Source organism: Pleurodeles waltl, chromosome 2_2 (assembly GCF_031143425.1).
Source record: "Pleurodeles waltl isolate 20211129_DDA chromosome 2_2, aPleWal1.hap1.20221129, whole genome shotgun sequence".
In the NCBI taxonomy this organism is placed as follows: domain Eukaryota; kingdom Metazoa; phylum Chordata; class Amphibia; order Caudata; family Salamandridae; genus Pleurodeles; species Pleurodeles waltl.
Window position 1 is genome coordinate 1161835612 of NC_090439.1, and position 26757 is coordinate 1161862368.

The 26757-nt window shown below is 51.2% G+C and overlaps 1 protein-coding gene across 1 annotated transcript; it reads right to left on the reverse strand.

Moving 5' to 3' along the window:
- Positions 1 to 8926: 8926 nt before the first annotated feature.
- SCRT1 (scratch family transcriptional repressor 1) lies at positions 8927 to 21839 on the reverse strand. Its single transcript, XM_069221105.1, has 2 exons — positions 21153 to 21839; positions 8927 to 10833 (listed from the first exon to the last, which is right to left on the reverse strand). Exons 1-2 carry the CDS (start codon positions 21256 to 21258, stop codon positions 10109 to 10111), a joined length of 831 nt encoding a protein of 276 aa, XP_069077206.1. The 5' UTR covers positions 21259 to 21839; the 3' UTR covers positions 8927 to 10108.
- Between the last annotated feature and the right edge of the window lie 4918 nt (positions 21840 to 26757).

Below are 26757 nucleotides of genomic sequence, written 5' to 3' on the forward strand. Positions count from 1 at the left end.
GTTCTTTTTGTTTAACTTGTGGTAGGATTTGTGACAGTAAATCACAATAATTCTCAGAGGGACTGGAGAGTTGTGATGGTGACAATTGTCAATGAAGTAAGGGATGATAGAAGTTGGCGTAATGATTGTTTGCGAATATCTAGTGCCTGCCTAATGCCAGCAACATCAACAGATTTAAGCCTGGGTGTCCAAAATGAACCTGGTGGCTCCACCCCCCAGATTAAATTACTAGACATGACCTCAGACAAAGACTGCTCCTCCAAAGAACACATCACCAAGAAAACCAAGGTTGTATGGTGCCAGCACTTATTTCAGAAAAGGGAAACCTTTGCGGCCTGAAATGGACTGTCCAATAATCGACCAAGCACATGGGCTCCCACTTGGGAGGAGGCAATGTTCTGCTCAAAGAGCTCCCTACACCACACTGACCCCTTGAAGCTGTAGCATAATTCATAAAAGGATTTAAAAAGTATGACCACAACACCTCAACACTGAAGTCACCACGTTGGCTGCCCCCTGGACCGCACACCATCTTCAAGACCAGCTGATGTACATACAAAGCCACCAAAAATGGGTGATTCGTTAACCGCATCAGCATCTCTTAAGCCACGACATCATCAGAGTGGAAACAGAAATAAAAAAAGAATAAATGCACCCAGGATCTGGAACAACATCACAAATGTTCTTACTGTAATCTCAACAGAAACTCAAGACTCGCCTCTTCCCTCTGACATGGTAGAACCAACCTCTCCCAAATTCTTTATCTCACTATAACTAGGGTTCCCGGTCTTCCATTTTTATTGATTTTTACAGATAAATACAGAAAAAACGGGAAATAGTCCTTCTTTGGATGATTTTTTTTTATACTGTCAATCATGAGTGCCAGGTCAGCAGGTGTACAGGCTGAAACGTAGGGGAGGTGAACAATGACAATAGATTTCCTAATTAAGCTTAATTAAGTGCAGATCTACAGGTATTTATTCTATTCTACAAGGCAAATGTTTTTAGATGACGCTTTTGCACTGTATACTGCTGAAACCTTTTGGACATTCTAATGTGAGTATACATTTATCAGTTAAATAAATGTAGAAACATACCCACTGCAGCTTCATTTATACGACAAACACAAAATAAAAAATGGATAAATGCATAAAACATGAGAAAAACATAAATATGGATAAATACAGATGGAAATGTTGAAAAAATAAACACCAAAAAAGGGAGCCTTCGTTTTAACATATCATGAATCCTGTTGCAGGACTACTCCCCCGTTCTGTGCTCCTCTATCACTGGCCAGGTTTGCACTTTAGAAGTCACGTTGTTTACATAGACACACACCAGGAAGCTGTGGTCTATCACTTGTTGATTGTTCATTCTACACAGATTATTAGTATTAACATAAACATGAGATGTATATTTGTAAAGAGCACGCTCACCAAAGAAGGGTGTCTTGGTGCTGAATAACAGATGTTTACCCAACTCAATTGTACTCATTTTATCAACCTTGAAAGGATGAGTGGACCCTCCAGGATTTGAACCTGTGACCATGAGCTCAAACACAGGCCCCTACAGTGGGTGCACCAGTCCACTGTCAGTGGTTCCCAGCCTTTTGACTTCTGTGGACCCCCACTTTATCATTACTGGAACCCGGGGACCCCCACTGAATCATTATTGGAATTTGGGGACCCCTCTACTGAGTTGTTACTGAAAGCTGGGCACATAATCTGTTAATATTAGGTAATTTTCTAAGCATTTGCGGACCCCCTAAGGACCACAGGTTGGAAACCACTGCACTAAGCCACCAGACCCGGCTTTAAGACCTGTGGTGGTATCATGATGAGGGTGTTGGTGGTTGTGTACGCTGCGTGGATGGAATTTCTGGTGGTGTTTGTGCTTAACCTTCTGATGGAGGGTCTTCTTCATTCGGGGTGGCACAGCAATGATAGAGGGTTATTTATTAGTATTTATTGTCGGAGTTACTGAGCTGGCTGCTATTATATTTGTTACTTATAGCAATTGAATTAGTTCTTTTTTGTGTTTAATAGTTCGAAATATGAGGATGGTTTTGTTTGATTCTCTTTGGGATTTAGATCATATGAATATTTTAAATATCATTTGTGGTGGAAACTGTATTGGTTATTAGGGACAGTTATGAGGTGGGTGTTTTATTGTGATTCACGAAGGCAGTTGTGGAAGAAAGACATATATATTCCATTGTAATAAAATCAGTTGTTATTGATGTGTTTTATGGTAAGTGTACTCATGGGACATTTGTCATTCTGTTGTGCGAGTGATGACAGTGGTTACTTTTATTGTGATTTGTGATAGATGTTTGGCTAGTGTTTGTTGATCTTGTTAGCACAGCAATCACAGTGGTTGTTATTATTGCTATTTGTAACAGGAGTTGGTGGTGATTGTTGAGTATGTTAGAGGTGGTAGTTGTAAGTGATGTGATTTTGTGATCGTAGTGCATTTTGGATTTTCTGTGGATACCAATGATAGTTTGTTATTTTCTCTGTTGCTTGTTTCTAAGAGATGTGATAGCACTGGCTGGTTCTAATAAGGAGAGTTAAAACACCAGTTGATTATATTATTGTTCATGGACGTTGTGGGGTAGCTCCTGCTGAAAGCCATGATGTTGGTTGTTGATTGTGTCTGTGATAGTTGTTGTCACAGAGATTGTTAATATTAAGAATGGTGGCTGTAGCTCTTGCTGAAAGCCATGATGTTGGTTGTGTCTGTGATAGTTGTTGTCACATAGGTTGTTAGCATTAAGAATTGTTGTGGTAACTCTTGCTGAAAGCAGTGATGTTGGTTGTCTTGAGTCTTATTTTAGGTAGGATCTGTGGCAGAGGCTCTTGTGAATTATGTCACCGACACAAATTATGATTGCTGTTTCTATTGTTATTTGTGATATGAGTTGTGGAGGTGTCACTTGTTCATTCTGGAAAAAGCAGTGCAGACAATGGGCAGTTTCATTGCTTTTTGTGTTAGGAGTTGTTGTTGCAACCCTCTTGGTTGTCATGTATGGTGATAACAGCAGCTGTAGTTGTGGGTAGAGTTGTTTGGGCATCCTGATTTGGTTTCTGGCAAGGATAACACAGCATGTAGTGGTTGGCCTTGTTGATTGTTGGATGCAGTAAGGAGAGTGCTTGATGCTGTTGTATGCATGTAATGTTGGTGCAATGCTTGTTCATTGTTTCTGGTGGGTTAGAAAGTGTGGTGGTTCTTCATTGAGGATGGAGGGGAGGCATCAGTGCTAGTTGTTGCTTTGGAGGTCGTAGGTTGGAGGGGGTTGTATGGTGTCTCCTTTGCTCCAGTCCATGGGAAGGGGCCTGCCCGTGTGGTGGTGTCTGGGGACGGTATATTCAGCAGTGATTGTTTCTGGTGGTTAAGAGAACATGGTGGTTGTTCATTGCGGTGGGAGGGAGGCTTCAGTGCTAGTTGTTGTTTTGGAGGTGGTTGGGTGGAGGGGGTTGTGTGGTGTTTCCCTTGCTCCAGTTCAGGGGAAGGAGCCTGCTCTTGTGGTGGTGTCTGCTGAGGATGTATTCAGCAGTGATTGTTTCTAGTGGTTAAGAGAGTGTGGTAGTTGGTGTCTGCGGTTTTAGGGAAGGTTATAGTGCTAGCTGTTGCTTTGGAGGTGTTGGGTGGAGAGGGTTGTATGGTTTTTCCCTTGCTCCAGTTCAGGGGAAGGAACCTGCTTGTGTGGTGGTGTCTGGAGAGGGTGCATTCCACAGTGATTGTTTCTGGTGGTTAAGAGATTGTGGTGGTTGTTCTTTATGGTGGGAGGGAAGGTGACAGTGCTAGTTGTTGCTTTGGAGGTGGTAGGTTGAGGGGGTTGTGTGGTGGTTCAGGGGAAGGAGCCTGTCTATGTGGTAGTGTCTTGGGAGTGTGTGTTCAGCAGTGATTGTATCTGGTGTTAAGAGATTGTGGTAGTTGTTCTTTGCGGTGGGAGAAAAGGTGACAGTGCTAGTTGTTGCTTTGAAGGTGGTGAGGTAGAGAGGGGTTGTGTGGTGTTTCCTTTGCTCCAGGTCAGGTGAAGGAGCCTGCTCGTGTGGCGGTGTCTGGGACGGTGTATTCAGCAGTGATTGTTTCTGGTGGTTAAGAGAGTATGGAGGTTGTTCTTTGCGGTGGGAGGGGAGGTGACAGTGCTAGTTGTTGCTTTGGAGGTGGTGGGGTGGAGGGGTTGTGTGCTGTTTCTCTTGCTCCAGTTCAGGGTAAGGAGCCTGCTCATGCGGTGTTGACTGGGAAGGGTGTTCATTTCTGGTGGTTAAGACAGTGTGTTGGTTGGTGGTTGCGGTTTGAGGGAAGGTGCCAGTGCTACTTGTTGCCTTGGATGTGATGGGGTGGAGGTGGTTGTGTGGTGTTTCCCTTGCTCCAGTTAAGGGGAAGGAGCCTGCTTGTGTCATGGTGTCTGGGGAGGGTGTATTCAGCAGTGATTGTTTCTGGTGGTTAAGAGAGTGTGGTAGTTGTCATTTGTGATAAGAGGGGAGGTGGCAGTGCTAGTTGCTGCTTTGGAGGGGGTCGGATGGAGGGGGTTGTGTGGTGGTTCAGAGGAAGGAGCCTGTCCATGTGGCGGTATTAGGGGAGTGTGTATTCAACAGTGATAGTTTCTGGTGGTTAAGAGAGTGTGCTAGTTGTTATTTGCCATTGGAGAGGAGGTGACAGTGTTAGTTGTTGCTTGGGAGGTGGTGGGGTGGAGGGGGTTGTATGTTGGTTCAGGGTAAGGAGCCTGCCCCTGTGGTGGTGTCTGGGGACGGTGTATTCAGAAGTGATTGTTTCTGGTGGTTAAGAGAGTGTGGTGGTTGTTATTTGCCGTTAGAGGGGAGGTGATAGTGCTAGTTGCCTGTGTGGTGGTGTCTGGGGAGGGTGTATTTGGCAGTAATTGTTTCTAATGGTTAAGAAAGTGTGGTTATTTTTAGTGGTTTGAGGAGAGGTGCCAGTTCTAGTTGTTGCTTTGGGGGTGGAGGGGGTTGTGTGGTGTTTTTCTTGCTCCGGTTCAGGAAAAGGAGCCTGTTCCCTTGGTGGTGTCTGGGGCGGGTGTATTCAGCAGTGATTATTTCAGGTGTTTAAGGGAGTGTGGTAGGTGTTTGTTGTGATGGGAGGGGTGACAGTGCTAGCTGTTGCTTTGGAGTTGATGGGGTGGAGGGGTTTGTGTGGTATTTCCCTTCCTCCAGTCCAGGGGAAGGAGCTTGCTCATGTGGTGGTGTCTGGGGAAAGTGAACTCAGCAGCGATTGTTTCTGGTGGTTAAGAGAGTGTGAAGGTTGTTCGTTGCGCTGGGAGGGGAGGTGGCGGTGCTAGTTGTTGCTTTGGAGGTGGTGGAGTGGATGAGGTTGTGTGGTGTTTCCCTTGCTCCAGTCCAGGGGAAGGAGTGTACCCGTGTGGTGGTGTCTGGGGAGGGTGTATTCAGCAGTGATTATTTCAGGTGTTTAAGAGAGTGTGGTGGTTGTTCATTGCGGTGGGAGGGAGGCTTCAGTGCTAGTTGTTGCTTTGGAGGTGGTTGGGTGGAGAGGGTTGTGTGGTGTTTCCCTTGCTCCAGTTCAGGGGAAGGAGTCTGCTCTTATGGTGGTGTCTGGGGAGAGTGAACTTGGCAGTGATTGTTTCTGGTGGTTAAGAGAGTGTGGAGGTTGTTCGTTTCGGTGGGAGGGGAGGGGAGGTGGCGGTGCTAGTTGTTGCTTTGGAGGTGGTGGGGTGGAGAGGGTTGTGTGGTGTTTCCCTTGCTCCAGTCCAAGGTAATGAGTCTGCTCGTGTGGTGGTGTCTGGTGAGGGTGTATTCAACAGTGATTATTTCAGGTGTTTAAGAGAGTGTGGTGGTTGTTCATTGCGGTGGGAGGGAGGCTTCAGTGCTAGTTGTTGCTTTGGAGGTGGTTAGGTGGAGAGGGTTGTGTGGTGTTTCCCTTGCTCCAGTTCAGGAGAAGGAGCCTGCTCTTTTGGTGGTGTCTGGGAGAGTGAACTCGGCAGTGATTGTTTCTGGTGGTTAAGAGAGTGTTGTTGTTCGTTTCGGTGGGAGGGGAGGTGGCGGTGCTAGTTGTTGCTTTGAAAGCGGTGGGGTGGAGAGGGTTGTGTGGTGTTTCCCTTGCTTCAGTCCAGGGGAATGAGCCTGCTCGTGTGGTGGTGTCTGGGGAGGGTGAACTCAGCAGTGATTGTTTCTGGTGGTTAAGGGAGTGAGGAGGTTGTTGGTTGCGGTGGGAGGAGAGGTGACGGTGCTAGTTGTTGCTTAGGAGGTGATGGGGTGGAGAGGGTTGTGTGGTGTTTCCCTTGCTCCGGTTCAGGAGAAGGAGCCTGTTACCTTGGTGGTGTCCGGGGCGGGTGTATTCAGCAGTGATTATTTCAGGTGTTTAAGGGAGTGTGGTAGTTGTTTGTTGTGATGGGAGGGGTGACAGTGCTAGCTGTTGCTTTGGAGTTGATGGGGTGGAGGGGTTTGTGTGGTGTTTCCCTTGCTCCAGTCCAGGGGAAGGAGCCTGCTCATGTGGTGGTGTCTGGGGAGGGTGAACTCAGCAGCGATTGTTTCTGGTGGTTAAGAGAGTGTGAAGGTTGTTCGTTGCGCTGGGAGGGGAGGTGGCGGTGCTAGTTGTTGCTTTGGAGGCGGTGGGGTGGAGAGGGTTGTGTGGTGTTTCCCTTGCTCCAGTCCACGGGAATGAGCCTGCTCGTGTGGTGGTGTCTGGGGAGGGTGAACTCAGCAGCGATTGTTTCTGGTGGTTAAGAGAGTGTGAAGGTTGTTCGTTGCGCTGGGAGGGGAGGTGGCGGTGCTAGTTGTTGCTTAGGAGGTGATGGGGTGGAGAGGGTTGTGTGGTGTTTCCCTTGCTACAGTCCAGGGGAATGAGCCTGCTTGTGTGGTGGTGTCGCGGGAGTGTGAACTCAGCGGTGATTATTTCTGGTGGTTAAGGGAGTGAGGAGGTTGTTGGCTGCGGTGGGAGTAGAGGTGACAGTGCTAGTTGTTGCTTAGGAGGTGATGGGGTGGAGAGGGTTGTGTGGTGTTTCTCTTGCTCCAGTTCAGGGGAAGGAGTCTGCTCTTATGGTGGTGTCTGGGGAGAGTGAACTTGGCAGTGATTGTTTCTGGTGGTTAAGAGAGTGTGGAGGTTGTTCGTTTCGGTGGGAGGGGAGGGGAGGTGGCGGTGCTAGTTGTTGCTTTGGAGGTGGTGGGGTGGAGAGGGTTGTGTGGTGTTTCCCTTGCTCCAGTCCAAGGTAATGAGTCTGCTCGTGTGGTGGTGTCTGGTGAGGGTGTATTCAACAGTGATTATTTCAGGTGTTTAAGAGAGTGTGGTGGTTGTTCATTGCGGTGGGAGGGAGGCTTCAGTGCTAGTTGTTGCTTTGGAGGTGGTTAGGTGGAGAGGGTTGTGTGGTGTTTCCCTTGCTCCAGTTCAGGAGAAGGAGCCTGCTCTTTTGGTGGTGTCTGGGAGAGTGAACTCGGCAGTGATTGTTTCTGGTGGTTAAGAGAGTGTTGTTGTTCGTTTCGGTGGGAGGGGAGGTGGCGGTGCTAGTTGTTGCTTTGAAAGCGGTGGGGTGAAGAGGGTTGTGTGGTGTTTCCCTTGCTTCAGTCCAGGGGAATGAGCCTGCTCGTGTGGTGGTGTCTGGGGAGGGTGAACTCAGCAGTGATTGTTTCTGGTGGTTAAGGGAGTGAGGAGGTTGTTGGCTGCGGTGGGAGTAGAGGTGACAGTGCTAGTTGTTGCTTAGGAGGTGGTTGGGTGGAGAGGGTTGTGTGGTGTTTCCCTTGCCCCAGTTCAGGGGAATGAGCCTGCTCGTGTGGTGGTGTCTCGGGAGTGTGAACTCAGCAGTGATTGTTTCTGGTGGTTAAGGGAGTGAGGAGGTTGTTGGTTGCGGTGGGAGGAGAGGTGGCGGTGCTAGTTGTTGCTTTGGAGGTGGTGGAATGGAGGGACTTTGTGTGGTGTTTCCCTTGCCCCAGTTCAGGGGAAGGAGCCTGTTCCTGTGGTGGTGTCTGGGGACGGTGGGATCACAGCGGTGGCTTTTGTTAGTCTGCGGTGGTGGTGTCTGTGCCTCAGCAGATCACAGAGCGCGTGCTGACGGAGCATCAAAGGGATGCAGCCGGCATCTGTCCCCCACACACACGCCCCCCTCCCACATCTCACAGGCACAGAAGAAAGCCCCCTGCCGCCTAATCCCCCAATTATAGCGATTATCCTCCGACACCGTGAAAGGGAGTGACTTTCTCCCCCAAGAAGCAGACAGCAAGGCCGAGCAGCAGGCAGACACAGCCCCCCACAAGACAGCAACACCCCACACGTCTAGGAAGTCACTTGTATCGTCATTTATTGTGAAGTGCGTCGAAAGGCGTGACATCATTGTGCTTAGTTCATCCAAATACTGGCTCAAAAAATCCCTGGGGACAAAATCTCCAGAAACAAACATATTCATCTCTTTACAGCTGTAAAAATTAAGTCAACTTTTTCCTTCATGGTATTTACATGGCATCTCGCAACAATATACAGTTTTTTTCCCTTTTTTCAGTACAAAAAAGACAGAGGCCTATCTAATTCACGTCCCCTCTACCTGAATACTAGTTAAGGTTTCAATTGTGCTGTTCGGTTCTTATTAAAACGGAAAGACAGGATAGGAAGTGCTTCGTCGGTACAAAATATCAGAACCACTAGTCCACATGGCTTTTAGAAAGATGCCGGCCTCCTCGCGAGGCCTGTGACGTCAAGGTGCAGTCTCTTCTCAGTGTCTCTCGCTCCACGGTTAATGCTTGCTTTTCATTGGTTGACAAATAAAAAAATACAGAATGCTGTCGTGACTGGGCCATTGTGGGATTCCCCAAAATGTGCTATAAAATGTTACTAAACTGTCTCTTGGAGGCTACAGGCCTACACATTCCTAAACCTACGAAGAAGTCAGAGGCAGGCAGTGCATACATATGGAAGAGTATGTTTTTTTAAAGATTTTTTTTTCAGTTTTTTTTTTTTTGTTCATCATATATCAAAGAACACTACATTGGCAAAGTCCCTGATATTCGTTACTAGTAAGAATATTGGATTAAAATGTACCTGATTTCTCAGTGATACTATTCGTCTTAAAATAACATGCATTTCCTCATTATTGCTTCTATATATCTCAGAACCAGATTCCTAAGAGAGAGAGAAATATTGCCCTCTGATACTAATCTAAAGTTTTGGCAAACATATTTTTTTTCTTTTTTTTTTTAAAGAAAACAGAACAAAAATAAGTAAAAAGGGATAAGAGAAGGGGGATTGAAAAAGCGTCATAAAAATTGGCATAGATTCGGTGCAGAGTGCATGCAGGCGCCGTTTAAAAAAGGGGGCGGGGCGTCAGACGCGAACGGAGAAACCAACAAAGAAAAAAGTGGGGGTTGTCTCTTTGAAAGTGACAAATGCTTTGGCATAGGCAGGAAAATACTGGCAACCTAAGTAAACAGTGCGACTGAAAACCCAACAGGAGGAACCCTGCTTGGCGGGATGACCGGCCAAGTAAAGTCCTCAACGCAAAAAGTCCACAGTGACGAGATGCAAACAAAAAAAGGCAAATCCGAAAATTAAATGATACCTCAATAAATAAATAAATTAGCACGTTATAAGTACGTGAATAAATAAATACTTGAGTTAATAAATACATTGACAAATTAACACATGTCCAGTAGAAAATTATTTACCAAAGATATAATTTAACCTTCAAGGCGCATATTCTTGTTGGGGCGGATGGGGAAATGGGGGAGGGGTTTGGAAGAGCGTGTGCATTTCTAGAAGGAGAATACTTTTTTTCTTTCCAGAAAGGGTTTTCAACCCTCTAAGTTCGTACCTAAGACATTTGATGCCTTCACCGGTCTTCAAGCGGGGTGTCGCTAGGGTTTGCTAAACATTGCTTATATAGGACCATGCTTAAGAATGCAAATGGGGGGTGCTTGAGGGGATGCAGAGGCATTTCTGAAGTATTGGACCCCTTGGAGAAGGGGCCCAGGTGGTTCCACCAGGAAAAGGTGAGCAGTGTTGAATCCAGACCAGAAGATGACTTCACCAAGGTTCATTGGTGGTGGTAGGTGGCTACCTGTGAGTAGGGTCTTTGCATGAGCCTCCCCTCCCCAAGAGAGGTGCAAAACAGAAAATGGAGGTGTTCTGAGGAGCATTGGAGACTGGGTCAGTCCTCCAGGGGGCTGAGTGGGGGGATGGCCCCCTTGAAGCAGGCCGACTCGTAGTGCTTGTTCAGGTAGGACTTCAGGGCGAAGGTCTTCTCGCAACGCTTGCACTTGTAGTGCTTGAAGGCCGAGTGGGTCTGCATGTGGGCCCGGAGGTTGGAGCGGTCAGCAAAGGCCTTGCCGCAGTGGGCGCAGCCGAAGGGCTTCTCTCCCGTGTGGGATCTCATGTGGCCCTGGAGGAGCCAAGGCCTGCTGAAAGCCTTGCTGCAGATGTCGCACTTGTGCTTGAGGTCGTGGGTCAGGAGGTGCATGGCCATGGCGGGCATGGAGACGTAGATCTTGCCGCAGGTGGGACACTTCTTGGCCATCTTGCTGTCCAGGCTGCGGTGGGTCTGCTTGTGTCGGCTGAGGTTGGACGAGGTGGCGTAGGTCTTTCCACACTCGTTGCAGGTGTGTCGCTGGATGTTGCGCCCACTGCTCAGGACCCTTCTCCTGGACCTCCCATCAGTGATGAAGAAGGCGTCCACCGTGTAGCCCTCGCTGACCGCGGTGTCCCCGTTGATGTAGCCTGCCGTGATCTCAGAGTGTGGACTGTCGGGCTGGTCGGAGTCCGGCGTCCCATAGTCGTCGTGCACGGTGGCGTAGATCGGCTCCGGGGAGGGCACTTTGATGGTGCTGTCGCTGTCTCCATCATAGACAGACGGGGTGATGTAGTCGCTGATGTACCCTGGAGTTGACAAGAAAGAGAAGAAGAGGTTATTACTTCATTATTCATGAGCCCTGGGACATTGTCTTAAAAGCAGAGACTTTTTAAGGCCTGGACAAAGTGGCTCTGGCCCTGGGCCCCATCCTCTCAGGGGAGCCCTGATATGGCCAGCTCTGTTCTGCAGAGAGCCTTGACCTGATGACTTTTAATAATTCCTAAACATATTGTTTTAAAATACCGTTTTCCTTTAGTTTATTTTTAATGTGGGTGATGTGCGAGTGTATTACAGGCATTTTGCCTAGAAATGTGTTTGCTTCAACCAACAGCCATAAAAAAAGGTTCTTTTAGCTCAAAACAGGACCTGATCTAAGAGAAACGGGAGGGGGTCACAGAGATTATTTGCAGTAGGATTAGTGAGCTGTTGCTGAGTTATGATATTGAAAACACACATCACTATCCCTGAATGTTAGCCGTAAACACATTTGTAATGTGGACCCCTGTGTCTGTGCAGTGTCAGTGACCTGGCCAAAGGGGGCATGAAAGAGCTGAAATTGGACCATAAATTCAAAGGTGAGCCAAGCAGGGGCTCTGAAATACGCTTGGCCCTGGGCCCCCCAAAGCCTTAAGATGTCCCTGCTTAAAAGCCCTCTGGGTAACACATGCATCAAGCTGTCTGGTCTAGGCAGCCCTAGCTTGTGGGCGGATGGGGGTCCCTGCAGCCGGAAGACCAGCACCACCAGCCGACATCAGGCTCTTGAAGGATTCTGCCCATCACCCTCTGCCCACATCAATCATTTCTTTCACTTCCCTCCCTCCTAAGGAGACTAGAGGGCCTTGTCCAACCCCATGGCAGGAAGGAGTCACCGGGGCTGCCTCAGTCGCTCTGGTACGCAGTGCCTTCTTATAAACCCCCCACACCGCCCATTGGCGCATGTACATAGCGCCGAGAGGTCTCTCTCTGAGCCCTGGCAGCATGTGGCGGCGACAACGCTTCTACGAGCCCATCATGCTGTAATTGGGGGTCTCTACATAACATGGGGCAGAGGTCTGGTCCCCGGAGCCCCCCCCCCTTCACAGGGCAGTGCCCCTGTAAACAAATGACACCATGAAAAAGCAGGATGTCACGAGATCTAGGGAAGATGTCTCTTGCCGAGACCGCGGTGCCCTTGTCCTGCAGGAACATGCCTGAACATTGCATCAGCCTTTGGGACACTCACTATAAACTCCTGACATCCCCACGGGGACATCAGCATGTCACTGAAAGAGGTCTCACTCTTTGGAGCGGGGACGATGTCTCTCTAAATCCAGCTTTTTACTGTTCCTTGGGGAAGGAGTCTCGCTCGCGACCTCAGAGTCTGTGCGCTACGAGATGTCACTTTAAACTCGTGGCTTCCCTACTGGGACATCAGCGTGTCACTGAAAGAGGTCTCGCTCTTGTAGTCCTGGATGGTGTCTTGATAAATGCGGCCCATCACCTGTTGCCTTGTCACTGGGACTTGGGGAAGACATCTCATGCGACACATCGGAGTCTGTATGCTGGGGCATCTCGCTGTAAACCCACCCCATCAGTGGGTGTCCCTGCGCCGGGTGATGTCTCACACCCCATCACAGGGTCTCCCTACCCCGGGTGATGTCTCACACTCCGTCACTGGGTGTCAGGGCGCCGGGTGATGTCTCACACACCGTCACTGGGTCTCCCTTCCCCGGGTGATGTCTCACATCCATCACTGGGTGTCTGCGCCGGGTGATGTCTCACACTCCATCAGTGGGTGTCCCTGCGCCGGGTGATGTCTCACACCCCATCACAGGGTCTCCCTACCCCGGGTGATGTCTCACACTCCGTCACTGGGTGTCACGGCGCCGGGTGATGTCTCACACGCCGTCACTGGGTCTCCCTACCCCGGGTGATGTCTCACATCCATCACTGGGTGTCACTGCGCCGGGTAATGTCTCACCCTCCATCACTGGGTGTCACTGCGCCGGGTGATGTCTCACACCCCATCACAGGGTCTCCCTACCCCGGGTGATGTCTCACACTCCGTCACTGGGTGTCACGGCGCCGGGTGATGTCTCACACGCCGTCACTGGGTCTCCCTACCCCGGGTGATGTCTCACATCCATCACTGGGTCTCCCTACCCCGGGTGATGTCTCACACCCCATCACTGGCAGTACCTACCCCGGGTGATGTCTCACACCCCATCACTCGGTCTCCCTACCCTGGGTGATGTCTCACACCCCATCTCTGGGTGTACCTGCGTCGGGTGATGTCTCACACCCAATCACTGGTTCACTTGTCTCTGTAACAGGAGGAAGAGGCCTAATTAGAGACCTAGGAGTCCCTATGAAGGGCTGTGTCTCTATAAACCCACCTCATGTCTGGTTGGCGGGCAGGTCTTTTTCGAGACCTCGCATTCCTTATGCCGGGTGATGTCTCACACCCCATCCCTGGGTATCTCTACGCCGGTTGATGTCTCATACCCCATCACTGACAGTCCATACCCCGGGTGATGTCTCACACCCCATCACTGGCGGTCCCTACCCCGGGTGATGTCTCTCACCCCATCACTGGATCTCCCTACCCCGGGTGATGTCTCACACACCATCATTGACGGTCCCTATCCCAGGTGATGTCTCACACCCCATCACTGGGTCTCCCTTTCCCGGTTGATGTCTCACACCCCATCACTGGCAGTCCGTACCCCGGGTGATGTCTCACACCTCATCACTGGGTCTCCCTTCCCCGGGTGATGTCTCACACCCCATTAATGGGTCTCCCTACCCCGGGTGATGTCTCACACCCCATCACTGGCAGTACCTACCCCGGGTGATGTCTCACACCCCATCACAGGGTCTCCCTACCCCGGGTGATGTCTCACACTCCGTCACTGGGTGTCAGGGCGCCGGGTGATGTCTCACACACCGTCACTGGGTCTCCCTACCCCGGGTGATGTCTCACATCCATCACTGGGTGTCTGCGCCGGGTGATGTCTCACCCTCCATCACTGGGTGTCACTGCGCCGGGTGATGTCTCACACCCCATTAATGGGTCTCTCTACCCCGGGTGATGTCTCACACCCCATCACTCGGTCTCCCTACCCTGGGTGATGTCTCACACCCCATCTCTGGGTGTACCTGCGTCGGGTGATGTCTCACACCCAATCACTGGTTCACTTGTCTCTGTAACAGGAGGAAGAGGCCTAATTCGAGACCTAGGAGTCCCTATGAAGGGCTGTGTCTCTATAAACCCACCTCATGTCTGGTTGGCGGGCAGGTCTCTTTCGAGACCTCGCATTCCTTATGCCGGGTGATGTCTCACACCCCATCCCTGGGTATCTCTACGCCGGTTGATGTCTCATACCCCATCACTGACAGTCCATACCCCGGGTGATGTCTCACACCCCATCACTGGCGGTCCCTACCCCGGGTGATGTCTCTCACCCCATCACTGGATCTCCCTACCCCGGGTGATGTCTCACACACCATCATTGACGGTCCCTATCCCAGGTGATGTCTCACACCCCATCACTGGGTCTCCCTTTCCCGGTTGATGTCTCACACCCCATCACTGGCACACCCCATCAATGGGTCTCCCTATCCCGGGTGATGTCTCACAGCTCATTACTGGCAGTCCCCACCCTGGGTGATGTCTCACATCCATCTCTGGCAGTCCCTACCCTGGGTGATGTCTCACATCCATCACTGGGTGTCACTGCGCCGGGTGATGTCTCACCCTCCATCACTGGGTGTCACTGCGCCGGGTGATGTCTCACACCCCATCACAGGGTCTCCCTACCCCGGGTGATGTCTCACACTCCGTCACTGGGTGTCACGGCGCCGGGTGATGTCTCACACGCCGTCACTGGGTCTCCCTACCCCGGGTGATGTCTCACATCCATCACTGGGTCTCCCTACCCCGGGTGATGTCTCACACCCCATCACTGGCAGTACCTACCCCGGGTGATGTCTCACACCCCATCACTCGGTCTCCCTACCCTGGGTGATGTCTCACACCCCATCTCTGGGTGTACCTGCGTCGGGTGATGTCTCACACCCAATCACTGGTTCACTTGTCTCTGTAACAGGAGGAAGAGGCCTAATTAGAGACCTAGGAGTCCCTATGAAGGGCTGTGTCTCTATAAACCCACCTCATGTCTGGTTGGCGGGCAGGTCTTTTTCGAGACCTCGCATTCCTTATGCCGGGTGATGTCTCACACCCCATCCCTGGGTATCTCTACGCCGGTTGATGTCTCATACCCCATCACTGACAGTCCATACCCCGGGTGATGTCTCACACCCCATCACTGGCGGTCCCTACCCCGGGTGATGTCTCTCACCCCATCACTGGATCTCCCTACCCCGGGTGATGTCTCACACACCATCATTGACGGTCCCTATCCCAGGTGATGTCTCACACCCCATCACTGGGTCTCCCTTTCCCGGTTGATGTCTCACACCCCATCACTGGCAGTCCGTACCCCGGGTGATGTCTCACACCTCATCACTGGGTCTCCCTTCCCCGGGTGATGTCTCACACCCCATTAATGGGTCTCCCTACCCCGGGTGATGTCTCACACCCCATCACTGGCAGTACCTACCCCGGGTGATGTCTCACACCCCATCACAGGGTCTCCCTACCCCGGGTGATGTCTCACACTCCGTCACTGGGTGTCAGGGCGCCGGGTGATGTCTCACACACCGTCACTGGGTCTCCCTACCCCGGGTGATGTCTCACATCCATCACTGGGTGTCTGCGCCGGGTGATGTCTCACCCTCCATCACTGGGTGTCACTGCGCCGGGTGATGTCTCACACCCCATTAATGGGTCTCTCTACCCCGGGTGATGTCTCACACCCCATCACTCGGTCTCCCTACCCTGGGTGATGTCTCACACCCCATCTCTGGGTGTACCTGCGTCGGGTGATGTCTCACACCCAATCACTGGTTCACTTGTCTCTGTAACAGGAGGAAGAGGCCTAATTCGAGACCTAGGAGTCCCTATGAAGGGCTGTGTCTCTATAAACCCACCTCATGTCTGGTTGGCGGGCAGGTCTCTTTCGAGACCTCGCATTCCTTATGCCGGGTGATGTCTCACACCCCATCCCTGGGTATCTCTACGCCGGTTGATGTCTCATACCCCATCACTGACAGTCCATACCCCGGGTGATGTCTCACACCCCATCACTGGCGGTCCCTACCCCGGGTGATGTCTCTCACCCCATCACTGGATCTCCCTACCCCGGGTGATGTCTCACACACCATCATTGACGGTCCCTATCCCAGGTGATGTCTCACACCCCATCACTGGGTCTCCCTTTCCCGGTTGATGTCTCACACCCCATCACTGGCACACCCCATCAATGGGTCTCCCTATCCCGGGTGATGTCTCACAGCTCATTACTGGCAGTCCCCACCCTGGGTGATGTCTCACATCCATCTCTGGCAGTCCCTACCCTGGGTGATGTCTCACACCCCATCACTGGCAGGCCGTACCCCGGGTGATGTCTCACACCTCATCACTGGCAGTCCCTACCCCGGGTGATGTCTCACACCCCATCACTCGGTCTTCCTACCCCGGGTGATGTCTCATATTCAACACTGGCAGTCCCCACCCTCGGTGATGTCTCACACCCCATCACTGGGTCTCCCTTCCCCGGGTGATGTCTCACACCCCATCACTGGCGGTCCCTACCCCAGGTGAGGTCTCACACCCCATGCATCTCCCGCTGGCCCCTCTCGTGACTCGAAGAGCCGTGCAGCCTCACAGTCCGGCTTCTGGACAGTCTCTCTGCCCCCCCCCCCCCCCACCGCCCTCCGGGGGTCTCTCCAGCCCGGGGAGCCGAGCCCAGGGCGGACCCACCGCCCCAAGGTTGCCGCCGCTCAAGGTCGGATTCCTCCGCAGTACACCCGGCCCTGCCGTTTCCCACACACCAGCACTTTTTCTGCTTATGCAACAGACTGCAGGCATTGTGCACAACCCCCCCCCCCCCCCCCTGCACAGCAGCAGGCATCAGCCCCCCGTCGCCGGTGAGAGGCCCTCATGATCTTTGGATATATGTGTGTGTGAGTGTGTGCGCTGGGACGCCTGGTTGAGGTGTGTGCGTTGTGTCTTTTGTATATGTGTGCTGACGCACCTGTCCTAATCTGAACAGTTGTTTACATGTTGCTTGCACAGTGTGTATTGTTCGCATCTGCGTGCTTAGGTGTATCTGTGTGTGTGTGAGAGAGTCCAGTGTGTGTGTGTGTAGTGATTGTACATGGCGTGTGCCTGATTATTTGTGTGTCCTTGCACACGAAATTGTAATTTGTGGAGTCTGGGCGTTTGTCCTAGTTTTGTTGCTGTACGTTTGTATGTTCTATGTTTGTGTCTGTATGGTTGTGTTATGTGTTGTGTTCGTGGTATGCGCGTGTTTTCTGCAAGTGTATCTATCAAATGTTTGCATGTGTTTTATATCTATGCATGCTTCTCCACAGTGTGTCTGTGTCCCATTTTGCTGTGTGTGTTGTGTGTAATGCATGTGTGTCCTATCGGTTTTTCATGGCGTATGTGTGCTTTTCGTAAGTTGCTGTGTTCTGTGTCCAGTTGGGCGTGTGGGGGTCTGTATAAATGTCTTGTGCATGCATATGTGTGTCTTAGGAGTGTGAGGTTGTGAAAGTGATTCCGTGTGTATTTTGAGTGTACATGTGTATCCTTGATGCGTGAGAGTCTGTATCTGTGTTGTATGCAAATGTGCTGTGCAGCTTTATGAAGATGTGAGGGGGTCTTTGTATTCTTAGCCATGCATGTGTGTTGTGAGAGTGTGAGAGAGTGCGCATGTGCTTTGTGTAAGTGGGTGTATCCCTCGTCTATTTGTGGGGCACTAGAATTTCTGTTTTTTTTTTGAACGTGTGTACTTTACGTGCATGTCTGAGAGAAGCTATGCGTGTTTCATGTGTGTTTTATGTCCTGTGATCACGTGATTGTGAGAGGTGCATGTTTTATGTGTGTGCATGTGTCTCCTGTGGTTTAGTTTGTAGAAGCCCGGATGTCCTGTATGTGTGTTTGAGTGAGAGTATGTTGATGTGTTCTCTCCTTGTGTGTGTGTGTGGTGTGGATGTAGTCTTTGTGTGTATTTTGAACATGTCTGCATGTTATCTGTGGATATTTCTCAGACATTGTGTGTGAGTGTGCACGTGAGTGTGTGAGTGAGAGTGTCCTGCATGTGAGTTTGTGTATGTTTTGTGTACTCCAGCATCTTGTGTCCTTGTCCATTGTGAGAGATTTTGTGTGATGTGTGATCATATGCGAGTATAAGACTGAGTGTGTGAGTGTTTTGTGTGTATGAGGTGGTGTGATTCTGTGTGTACTTTTAATACTTGTGTATCCTGTGTCTGTGTGCATTGGCTGATGTGTGCGTTTTGTGTATATATGCGTTTGTGTTTCTAAGTGTGTCTACTTTATGCAACCTGTGTCTGCGCGGTTGAGTGTGTATTTGTGAATGTCCTGTGTATTGAACTGTGTGTGTGTGTACGTTTTGTATGGGTGCCGGATTGTGTGTGATTGGTGCAGATATGTGTGTGGAAGTGAGTCTTTGTGTGTTCCCAGATTGAGTGATTTGCAGACACAGTGTGTGAGTCTTTGTTTTGTGTTTGGGAATGTCCTGTGTATAGAACTGTGAGTGTGGATGTGTTGTGTTTGTGCTAGATCGTGTGTGTGTTTAGAGCAGACCTGTGTGGAATTGTGTCTCTGTGTGTGCCCAGAATTAGTGATTTATATACACAGTGTGTGAGTCTGTGTGTGTGTGTGTGCCCAGAATGGGTGGTTTGCAGACACAGTGTGTGAATCTGTGTGTGTGTGCAACCACACACATGCACACGGGCTCAGCATCCCCGCAGCCACAGTGTGAGTCTGCGTGTATGTGTGCAATCACACACATGCACACGGGCTCAGCATCCCCGCAGCCACAGTGTGAGTCTGCGTGTATGTGTGCACCCACACACATGAACACGGGCCCAGCATCCCCTCCGCCACAGTGTGAGTCTGCGTGTATGTGTGCATCCACACACATGCACACGGGCCCAGCATCCCCTCCGCCACAGTGTGAGTCTGCGTGCGTGTATGTGTGCACCCACACACATGCACACGGGCCCAGCATCCCCTCCGCCACAGTGTGAGTCTGCGTGCGTGATGTGTGCACCCACACACATGCACACGGGCCCAGCATCCCCTCCGCCACAGTGTGAGTCTGCGTGCGTGATGTGTGCACCCACACACATGCACACGGGCCCAGAATCCCCTCCGCCACAGTGTGAGTCTGCGTGCGTGTATGTGTGCACCCACACACATGCACACGGGCCCAGCATCCCCTCCGCCACAGTGTGAGTCTGCGTGCGTGTATGTGTGCACCCACACACATGCACACGGGCCCAGCATCCCCTCCGCCACAGTGTGAGTCTGCGTGTATGTGTGCACCCACACACATGCACACGGGCCCAGCATCCCCTCCGCCACAGTTGCCCTTGAACTTGGGGGGATGGAGACAAAGGCCTGGTTCTTGGAAGCTGCTTCCTGCAGCCACAATGAGCATCCCCCCCCTCCTCCGCCCTCCATCCCCCCCCCCCCCCCGCCCCATCCCTCCTCCGCACCCCTCCTCTGGTACCCAGGGCTAATTTTAGTGCTGTTGCTGCTACCGAGGCTTGGGTTCCGCGAATCTGCACCGTCAACAATCCTGGATCCGCGCAGAGGAGCAACAGGGCCCCCGCGGCCCCTGGGGTGCGCATCGGGGCGCCCGGCCTGCCGCAGGGGCGGGGTGCACAGGCAGAGCTGGGCGCGCCCTGTGTTACATGCCACATGTAACATGTTAGAGTCTGCGTTACTCGCGCCAGGAAACAACCCACCGCCTGTTGCGTACACAACAGGTGTCCTGATAACCCAGCACAAGGGCGCTAGTTTATCAACCTTGTGAAGGTGAAAGATGGAGTCATCCTAGCTGGGGTTCCAACCACTGACCTGCTGCTGTCCACGAGCCTGGGAAGAACCCCCCCCAGGCTCCTGACTGCAAATATCCCTTATTAACACAAGAAACTCTAGACGTGGCTCGTTTCTCTGCAGCCATCATCGGCCATAGCGCCAAGAAGCCCTAACACACCACCATCACGGTGCACTTTGGAAAACTGGGGGAAAACACACTGTCCTGTCGGGTCTGCTGTATCTTATAGTGTAATGTCGTGATATCCTCTCATGTGTCACGATCCTCTGTGGGGTGGTGTGTTACGCTATGTGTGTGTCGGAATTTATTCAGAAAGACCTGAGATGCAAAGCAGCGGAGCACAGCACTACACACAGATGACGATGTGTCAGGGTGTGATATGCCGTGTTATGGCATTCTGCTGTGTGTTGTGCTAGGTCATGCAATAAACGTGCACAGCAAGCAAGCATTGCGCCAGTGTCCTTGGGCAGGGCCGACACACACGACACGAAGAAACTGGAAAGCAACAGTTTTGCAGATGCTCACGCATGGAGACACACACGAAAACACGTACGCACACACAGACACTATGACACACACAGACACATACACTAGCCTTCCCACGCACACACAACCACACAATCACACAGCCACACACACAGCCCCCCACACACAGCCACACATACAAAGATACACTCACAGAGACACACAGCCACACACACACGGTCACGCACACATACATACTACACACACACAACCAGACACACACAGACACAAGCACCAACACACATACACTAACACACAGACACACAACTCCCCACACACAGACACACACAACCACACACTGACACATAGACACTCACACACAGCTCCCCACACACACAAGCCCACACACAGAGACACACAGCCACACACACACACAGCCCCCCACACACAGACACACACTCATGCACAAACACACATACAGTAACACACATACACTAAGGCACATACACAACCCCCCCCCCACACACACAGCTACACAAAGACACTCATACAGAGCTCCCCACACACAGAGACACAGACACACACACATCCACACACACACAGTCACACAGACACAGTGGCACACTCACTGCCACGCACTGACACCCACAGGCCCACACACTGACACAGACACAAAGGCACACACGCAGCCACACACAGCCACAAACACACACACACACACACACACACACACACACTGACAGACACACAGGCACACACACACGCTGGCACACTCATTGCCACGCACTGACATCCACAGGTACACACACTGACAGAGGCACACACGCAGCCACACACACAGCCACAGACACACACACACACACACTGACACACACACACACACACACACACACACAGGTGTGGCTCACCTTTGCTGTGGAAGCGCGCGCTGAAGTCGTGGCGCGCGCGGCCGTAGGTGAAGTCCGCAGAGAAGGCGTCGAGTTTCACCTTCTTCACCAGGAAGGACCTGGGCATGGTGGACGTCCCCTGCGGGGGGGGCGGGTCTGTGGGGGCTGCACAATGTCCTCGGACCAGGAGTACAAAAATAAATATATCAAAAGTACAAAAAATGCTTAGAAAACCGGAGCCTGGCAGGGGTCCTGTTGCTTGGAATGGCGGGGTGGCCCCTGGTGGCCCCCGGTGGCCCCTGGCGCGCCGGCGCTGCTGCTGCGGTGGTGTGGACTGCTCCCCTGCCTCAGCCCGCTCTGGGCATCTTCTTCTTTGTGTCTCGCCAGAGGTACCCTTTATCCAGTGCTTCGTATTTTTATCGTTTCTTTAATTTTTATTGCGTCTTTAGTCTCGTCTATGATGCTTTTTCGACGACCCCCACCCAGAGCCGAGCGCGTGCATTCCTAAAAACACCACGAGTCCTCCACTTCCAGCGTTAACACAAGACCCCCGATTAATGCATTAAAAAAGGTTAAAAAGGCGCGTATAAAAGGCGGGCTGGTGGCGCGCGCCCTGGTCCTGCGGTGGATGGATGGATGGATGGATGAGGGGTCAGCACTGGACAGCGCAGCAGCCTCCGCTCCAGGGGCCGTGTCCGCGGCTCTCTCCAGCCCCATCAGCTGTTGCCGTATATAAGGCGCCCCATGCCAATGGGAGCCCTCCTCTAATCCGCCCCCTCCCCAAAACACATCCCCCGGGAGCGGCGGCAAGACAGGATGATTTATTCACGCTGTTCCACGTCACCTCTTCCCCCCTCTTTGTGAGCCTTCTTTCTGAAGGGCCGGGGAAATCACGCCAAAAAATCCATTTAAAGGGCCAGGCTCCCTACATGTAATCCACAGAGCAGGCCCGAGACAGCAGCACTGGCGTGTAGTGATCCCAAGCAGCTAAAGTGTGATCAGCCCCCCTTCTACCACTGCTCACTAAACCATCCTTTTCCCAATAAATGAGCCCACATGGAGGGAAACCTGAGGAAGTTAATTACTCATGTATCTGTAGGTTATGATGAATTCAATGGTCCTTTCAAGATCCATTGCATAGTGTAATGTCAAAATTCCTTTATTTGAAATACAAAACAACTCAGCCCACCCACTGCGTTTGGTCCCAGATGTGGGTTTATCTGCTGGATATGTTGTGTAATGGTATGGGGGTCTTAGCCCTGGCCAGCCTATTCCACGTGGTGTCCTTCCCAGCTGCTCCATCAGTCATGCAGTGTTGTGGTGTTTTCTGTTACTCTGTGCTGTGTTGGTAAGTTTCAGTTAGGTGGTGTGCTGTATTTTTTGATGCACTGCTCAGTGCCAGTTGATTTTCCTTCGCAGTGTTTCCTCACACTGCAGTATTTGACAGACATTTTATTGCATGCCACATCAAACACAAGTATTGTATTGCATCATACATATAGCGCTTACTACCCCTCTGTGGGGCAAGGGATCTCCTGCGTACCCGGGCCGCACGCTACACCAAGCAGGGTGTGTGGTTGGTGAGACGTCTTTGTTTTCTGATCCTATGTGGGCAGTGGTGTAACGAAAATCGAGGGGACCCATACGCAAGGTACATAGAGGGGCCCCCCTCCAGACTGAGGAGGTCTGAGGCCCTGCTACTATGCTGTGAGGGCCCCCTGGAGGTCAGGTCCCCCCCTCACCGCAGTGGCTGCTGGGGCCTACGTTACACCACTGTATGTGTGTAGAGCTTCCATGTTGTGCGTGATGCCTCCCCAGGTGTGGTTGTGGTGTTTTGGAATGCAGCACTTAGCAGTGTGGTGGATGAAGACGTTTGAGTGACAGGCATGCAGTTTATGGTTTCCAGTAAGATGGCAGCTTCGAGAAGCTGTGCAGGTTCTTCTGCGGCATTTCATCTGTTGATAATCCTCTTTGCTGTTTACTGCACTGGGTTGTCCAACCTGATATTTTGCACAAAGTTTTTGGTGCTGAGCAGTCTTGGTTGGGGAGAGAAGTGATGGGAGATCTGCCGGGATGGTCTCTGCTAGAATCATCCCATGTCTGAATGTGATTGTGAGATGTAGAGAAGCGGTCACAGTGTGTGGCTAGTCGGGACCTGCTGTAGTGGTCTACATTAGAGTTCTCCAGGTGGCCGGCAGTATGCAGCGGGTCTCTTTAGTTATTCCACGCCTGCTTAGTCGGTGTTGGCTGGTTTATTGGCTTGTACAATACTGGGTGATGGACATGACCCGCAGCAGATCTGTCTTATGTGAGTGTAGAGGATTGAGCAGTACAAGAGAATTATTCTGCAACCTGTATGAACTATAATTGGCTGACCTTCCAATGGACCCTACAGTGTTTCTGTTTGGGGGCGTCAAGAGACGATACAGCTGTGACAACAATACTAGGAAAGCTGAACACACACTTATTAGCAGCCTCCGAAGGAACATATAACACTTCTGAAACACCAGTCCACTCCACCGCTAGATTAATGGCGAAGTCTGGAAGGTATCCGCAGTAGAAAGGCTAACCGCCGTGGTTCATGATCAAGTATATACATCTGATAAAACTTGACTACCATTGAAAACCTAGAGGTACAGAGACTCTGTAAATGACGAAGATTTACCAACACGCTGATTGCTGTCTTCCAGTCTCACTTACAGGCCATGATGTCCTCTTCTGGAAGTGGCCCTTCTGTCGATCAGCCCAGTTTCCCTGATTTTCAATTCTTGTGATTGGGAACCTTCCACCGATATTCATTGCATGTAGTTCAAACGCTTATATTATGTGAGTCCACGCGTTATAATGAGCAATATGCTTTTGGTTTATTTGCTTATCAGAAGTCTCACTGGCATGGTGTGTCTTGTACCCACAACTTGTAGGAAAGTACCATCTTGTCTGGCATGTTACCCCCATTTTTACTTGTATGTCAGTTTGTTTTTGCCTGTCTCACTGGGACCCTGCTAGCCAGGACCCCAGTGCTCATAGTTTGTGGCCTAAATGTTTCCCTGTGTGGTGCCTAACTGTGTCACTGAGGCTCTGCTAACCAGAACCTCAGTGCTTATGCTCTCTGTCTTTAAAATTGTCACTGCAGGCTAGTGACCATTTTTACCAATTCTGATTGGCACACTGGAACACCCTTATAATTCCCTAGTATATGGTACCTAGGTACCCAGGGTATTGGGGTTCCAGGAGATCCCTATGGGCTGCAGCATTTCTTTTGCCACCCATAGGGAGCTCAGATAATTCTGACACAGGCCTGCCACTGCAGCCTGAGTGAAATAACGTCCACGTTATTTCACAGCCATTTTACACTGCACTTAAGTAACTTATAAGTCACCTATATGTCTAACTCTCACTTGGTGAAGGTTAGGTGCAAAGTTACTAAATGTGAGGGCACCCTGCCACTAGCCAAGGTGCCCCCACATAGTTCAGGGCAATTTCCCCGGACTTTGTGAGTGCGGGGACACCATTACACGCGTGCACTACATATAGGTCAATACCTATATGTAGCTTCACAATATGGCCATGTAACACGTCTAAGATCATGGAATTGTCCCCTCATGCCAAATCTGGTATTGGGGTGCCAATCCCATGCATCCCCGGGGCTCCAGCATGGACCCCGGGTACTGCCAAACCAGCTCTCTGGGGTTTTCTCTGCAGCTACCGCTGCTGCCAACCCCTCAGACAGGTTACTGCCCCTCTGGGGTCTGGGCAGCCCAGTCCCAGGAAGGCAGAACAAAGGATTTCCTCTGAGAGAGGGTGTTACACCCTCTCCCTTTGGAAATAGGTGTTGAGGGCCTGAGAGGAGTAGCATCTCCAGGCCTCTGGAAATGCTTTGAGGGGCACAGATGGTGCCCTCCTTGCATAAACCAGTCTACACCGATTCAGGGAACCCCCAGCCCTGCTCTGGCATGAAACTGGACAAAGGAAAGCGGAGTGACCACTCCCCTATCCATCACCACTCCAGGGGTGGTGCCCAGAGCTCCTCCAGTGTGCCCCAGACCTCTGCCATCTTAAATCCAGAGGTGTGAGGGCACAATGGAGGCGTCTGAGTGGCCAGTGCCAGTAGGTGACGCCAGAGACCCCTCCTGATAGGTGCTTACCTCTCTAGGTGGCCAGTCCTCCTCTGAGGGCTATTTAGGGTCTCTCCTGTGGGGTTTTCCTCAGAAAACGATCTGCAAGAGCTCACCAGGGTTCCTCTGCATCTCCCTCTTTGACTTCTGCCAAGGATCGACCGCTGACTGCTCCAGGACGCCTGCAAAACTGCAACAAAGTAGCAAGAAGACTACCAGCGACATTGTAGCTCCTAATCCTGCCAGCTTTCTCCACTACTTCCTGGTGGTGCATGCTCTGGGGGCTGTCTGCCTTCAACTTGCAATGGAAGCCAAGAAGAAATCTCTTGTGGGTCGACGGAATCTTCCTCCTGCTCCAGCAGGCACCAAACTTCAGCATCACCGGTACTCTGGGACCCCTCTCATCCTGATGAGCATGGCCCCTGGAACACAGGTGGTGAACCCAAGTGACCTGGACTGTCCAGTTGTCCAACTGTCCAAATTTGGAGGAGGTAAGTCCTTGTCTCCCCTCTCTAGACAGTAATCCTGTGTAGTCTGTGAACTGCAGCTGCTAGGGCTTCTGTGCACTTTTGCATGGAATCCTTCGTGCACAGCATAGCCCAGGTCCCCAGCACTCCGTCCTGCATTGCTCAATTTGCTGAGTTGACCAACGGCTTTGTGGGACCCTCCTTTGTAGTGTTGAGATGACCGCTGTGCTCAGTTTTCTTGAACCCATGTTCAAGTGCTTCTGCGGGTGTTGCCTTCTTCTGCATGGATTTTCTGTGTTGCTGATGGCCCCCTCTGTCTCCTCTTCTAAGTGGCGACCTCCTGGTCCTTCCTGGGCCCGGGCAGCACCCATTTTCTTCAACTGCAACCTTTGCAGCTAGCAAGGCTTGTTTGTGGTCTTTCTCCAAAGAAGCAACTCTGCATCCTCCAGTACTCTGAGGGACATCTTCTATGCAAAGGCGAAGTTCCTGGCATCTTCCGTTTTTGCAGAATCTTCAGCTTCTTTCACCCGGAGGCAGCCATTTTGCACCTTCATCTGTGGTTTAGTGGGCTCCTGCCCCCCCTGGACGCTTTCATGACTCTTGGACTTGGTCCCCTTCCTGTACAAGTCCTCAGGTCCAGGAATCCATCTTCAGTGCTTTGTAGTTTGCTGTGGTCTTTGCAGAATCTCCTATCACAACTTTAGTGTGTTTCCGGGGAAGTAGGGTCACTGTACTCCTACTTTTCAGGGTCTTGGGGTGGGGTATCTTGGACACCCTTAGTGTTTTCTGACACTCCCAGCAACCCTCTGCACACTACACTATGCCTCGGGTCCCTAAGTGGTTTGCATTCCACTTTCTTAGTATATGGTTTGTGTTGCCGCTAGGCCTATTGCATCCTATTGTATTCTAAAGTGTTTACACTGCTTTTTTAACTATGTACTTACCTGATTTTGATGTGTGTGTATATTTTGTGTATTTTACTTACCTCCTAAGGGAGTATATCCTCTGAGATATTTTTGGTACATTGTCACTAAAATAAAGTAC

Bases quoted from the DNA above. Each gene is read 5' to 3' on its own strand.
- SCRT1 (XM_069221105.1), bottom strand. From the start codon at position 21,258: ATGCCCAGGTCCTTCCTGGTGAAGAAGGTGAAACTCGACGCCTTCTCT. The intron at 10,834-21,152 runs GTGAGCCACACC...TGTCAACTCCAG, and splicing joins CGCGCGCTTCCACAGCAAAG to GGTACATCAGCGACTACATC.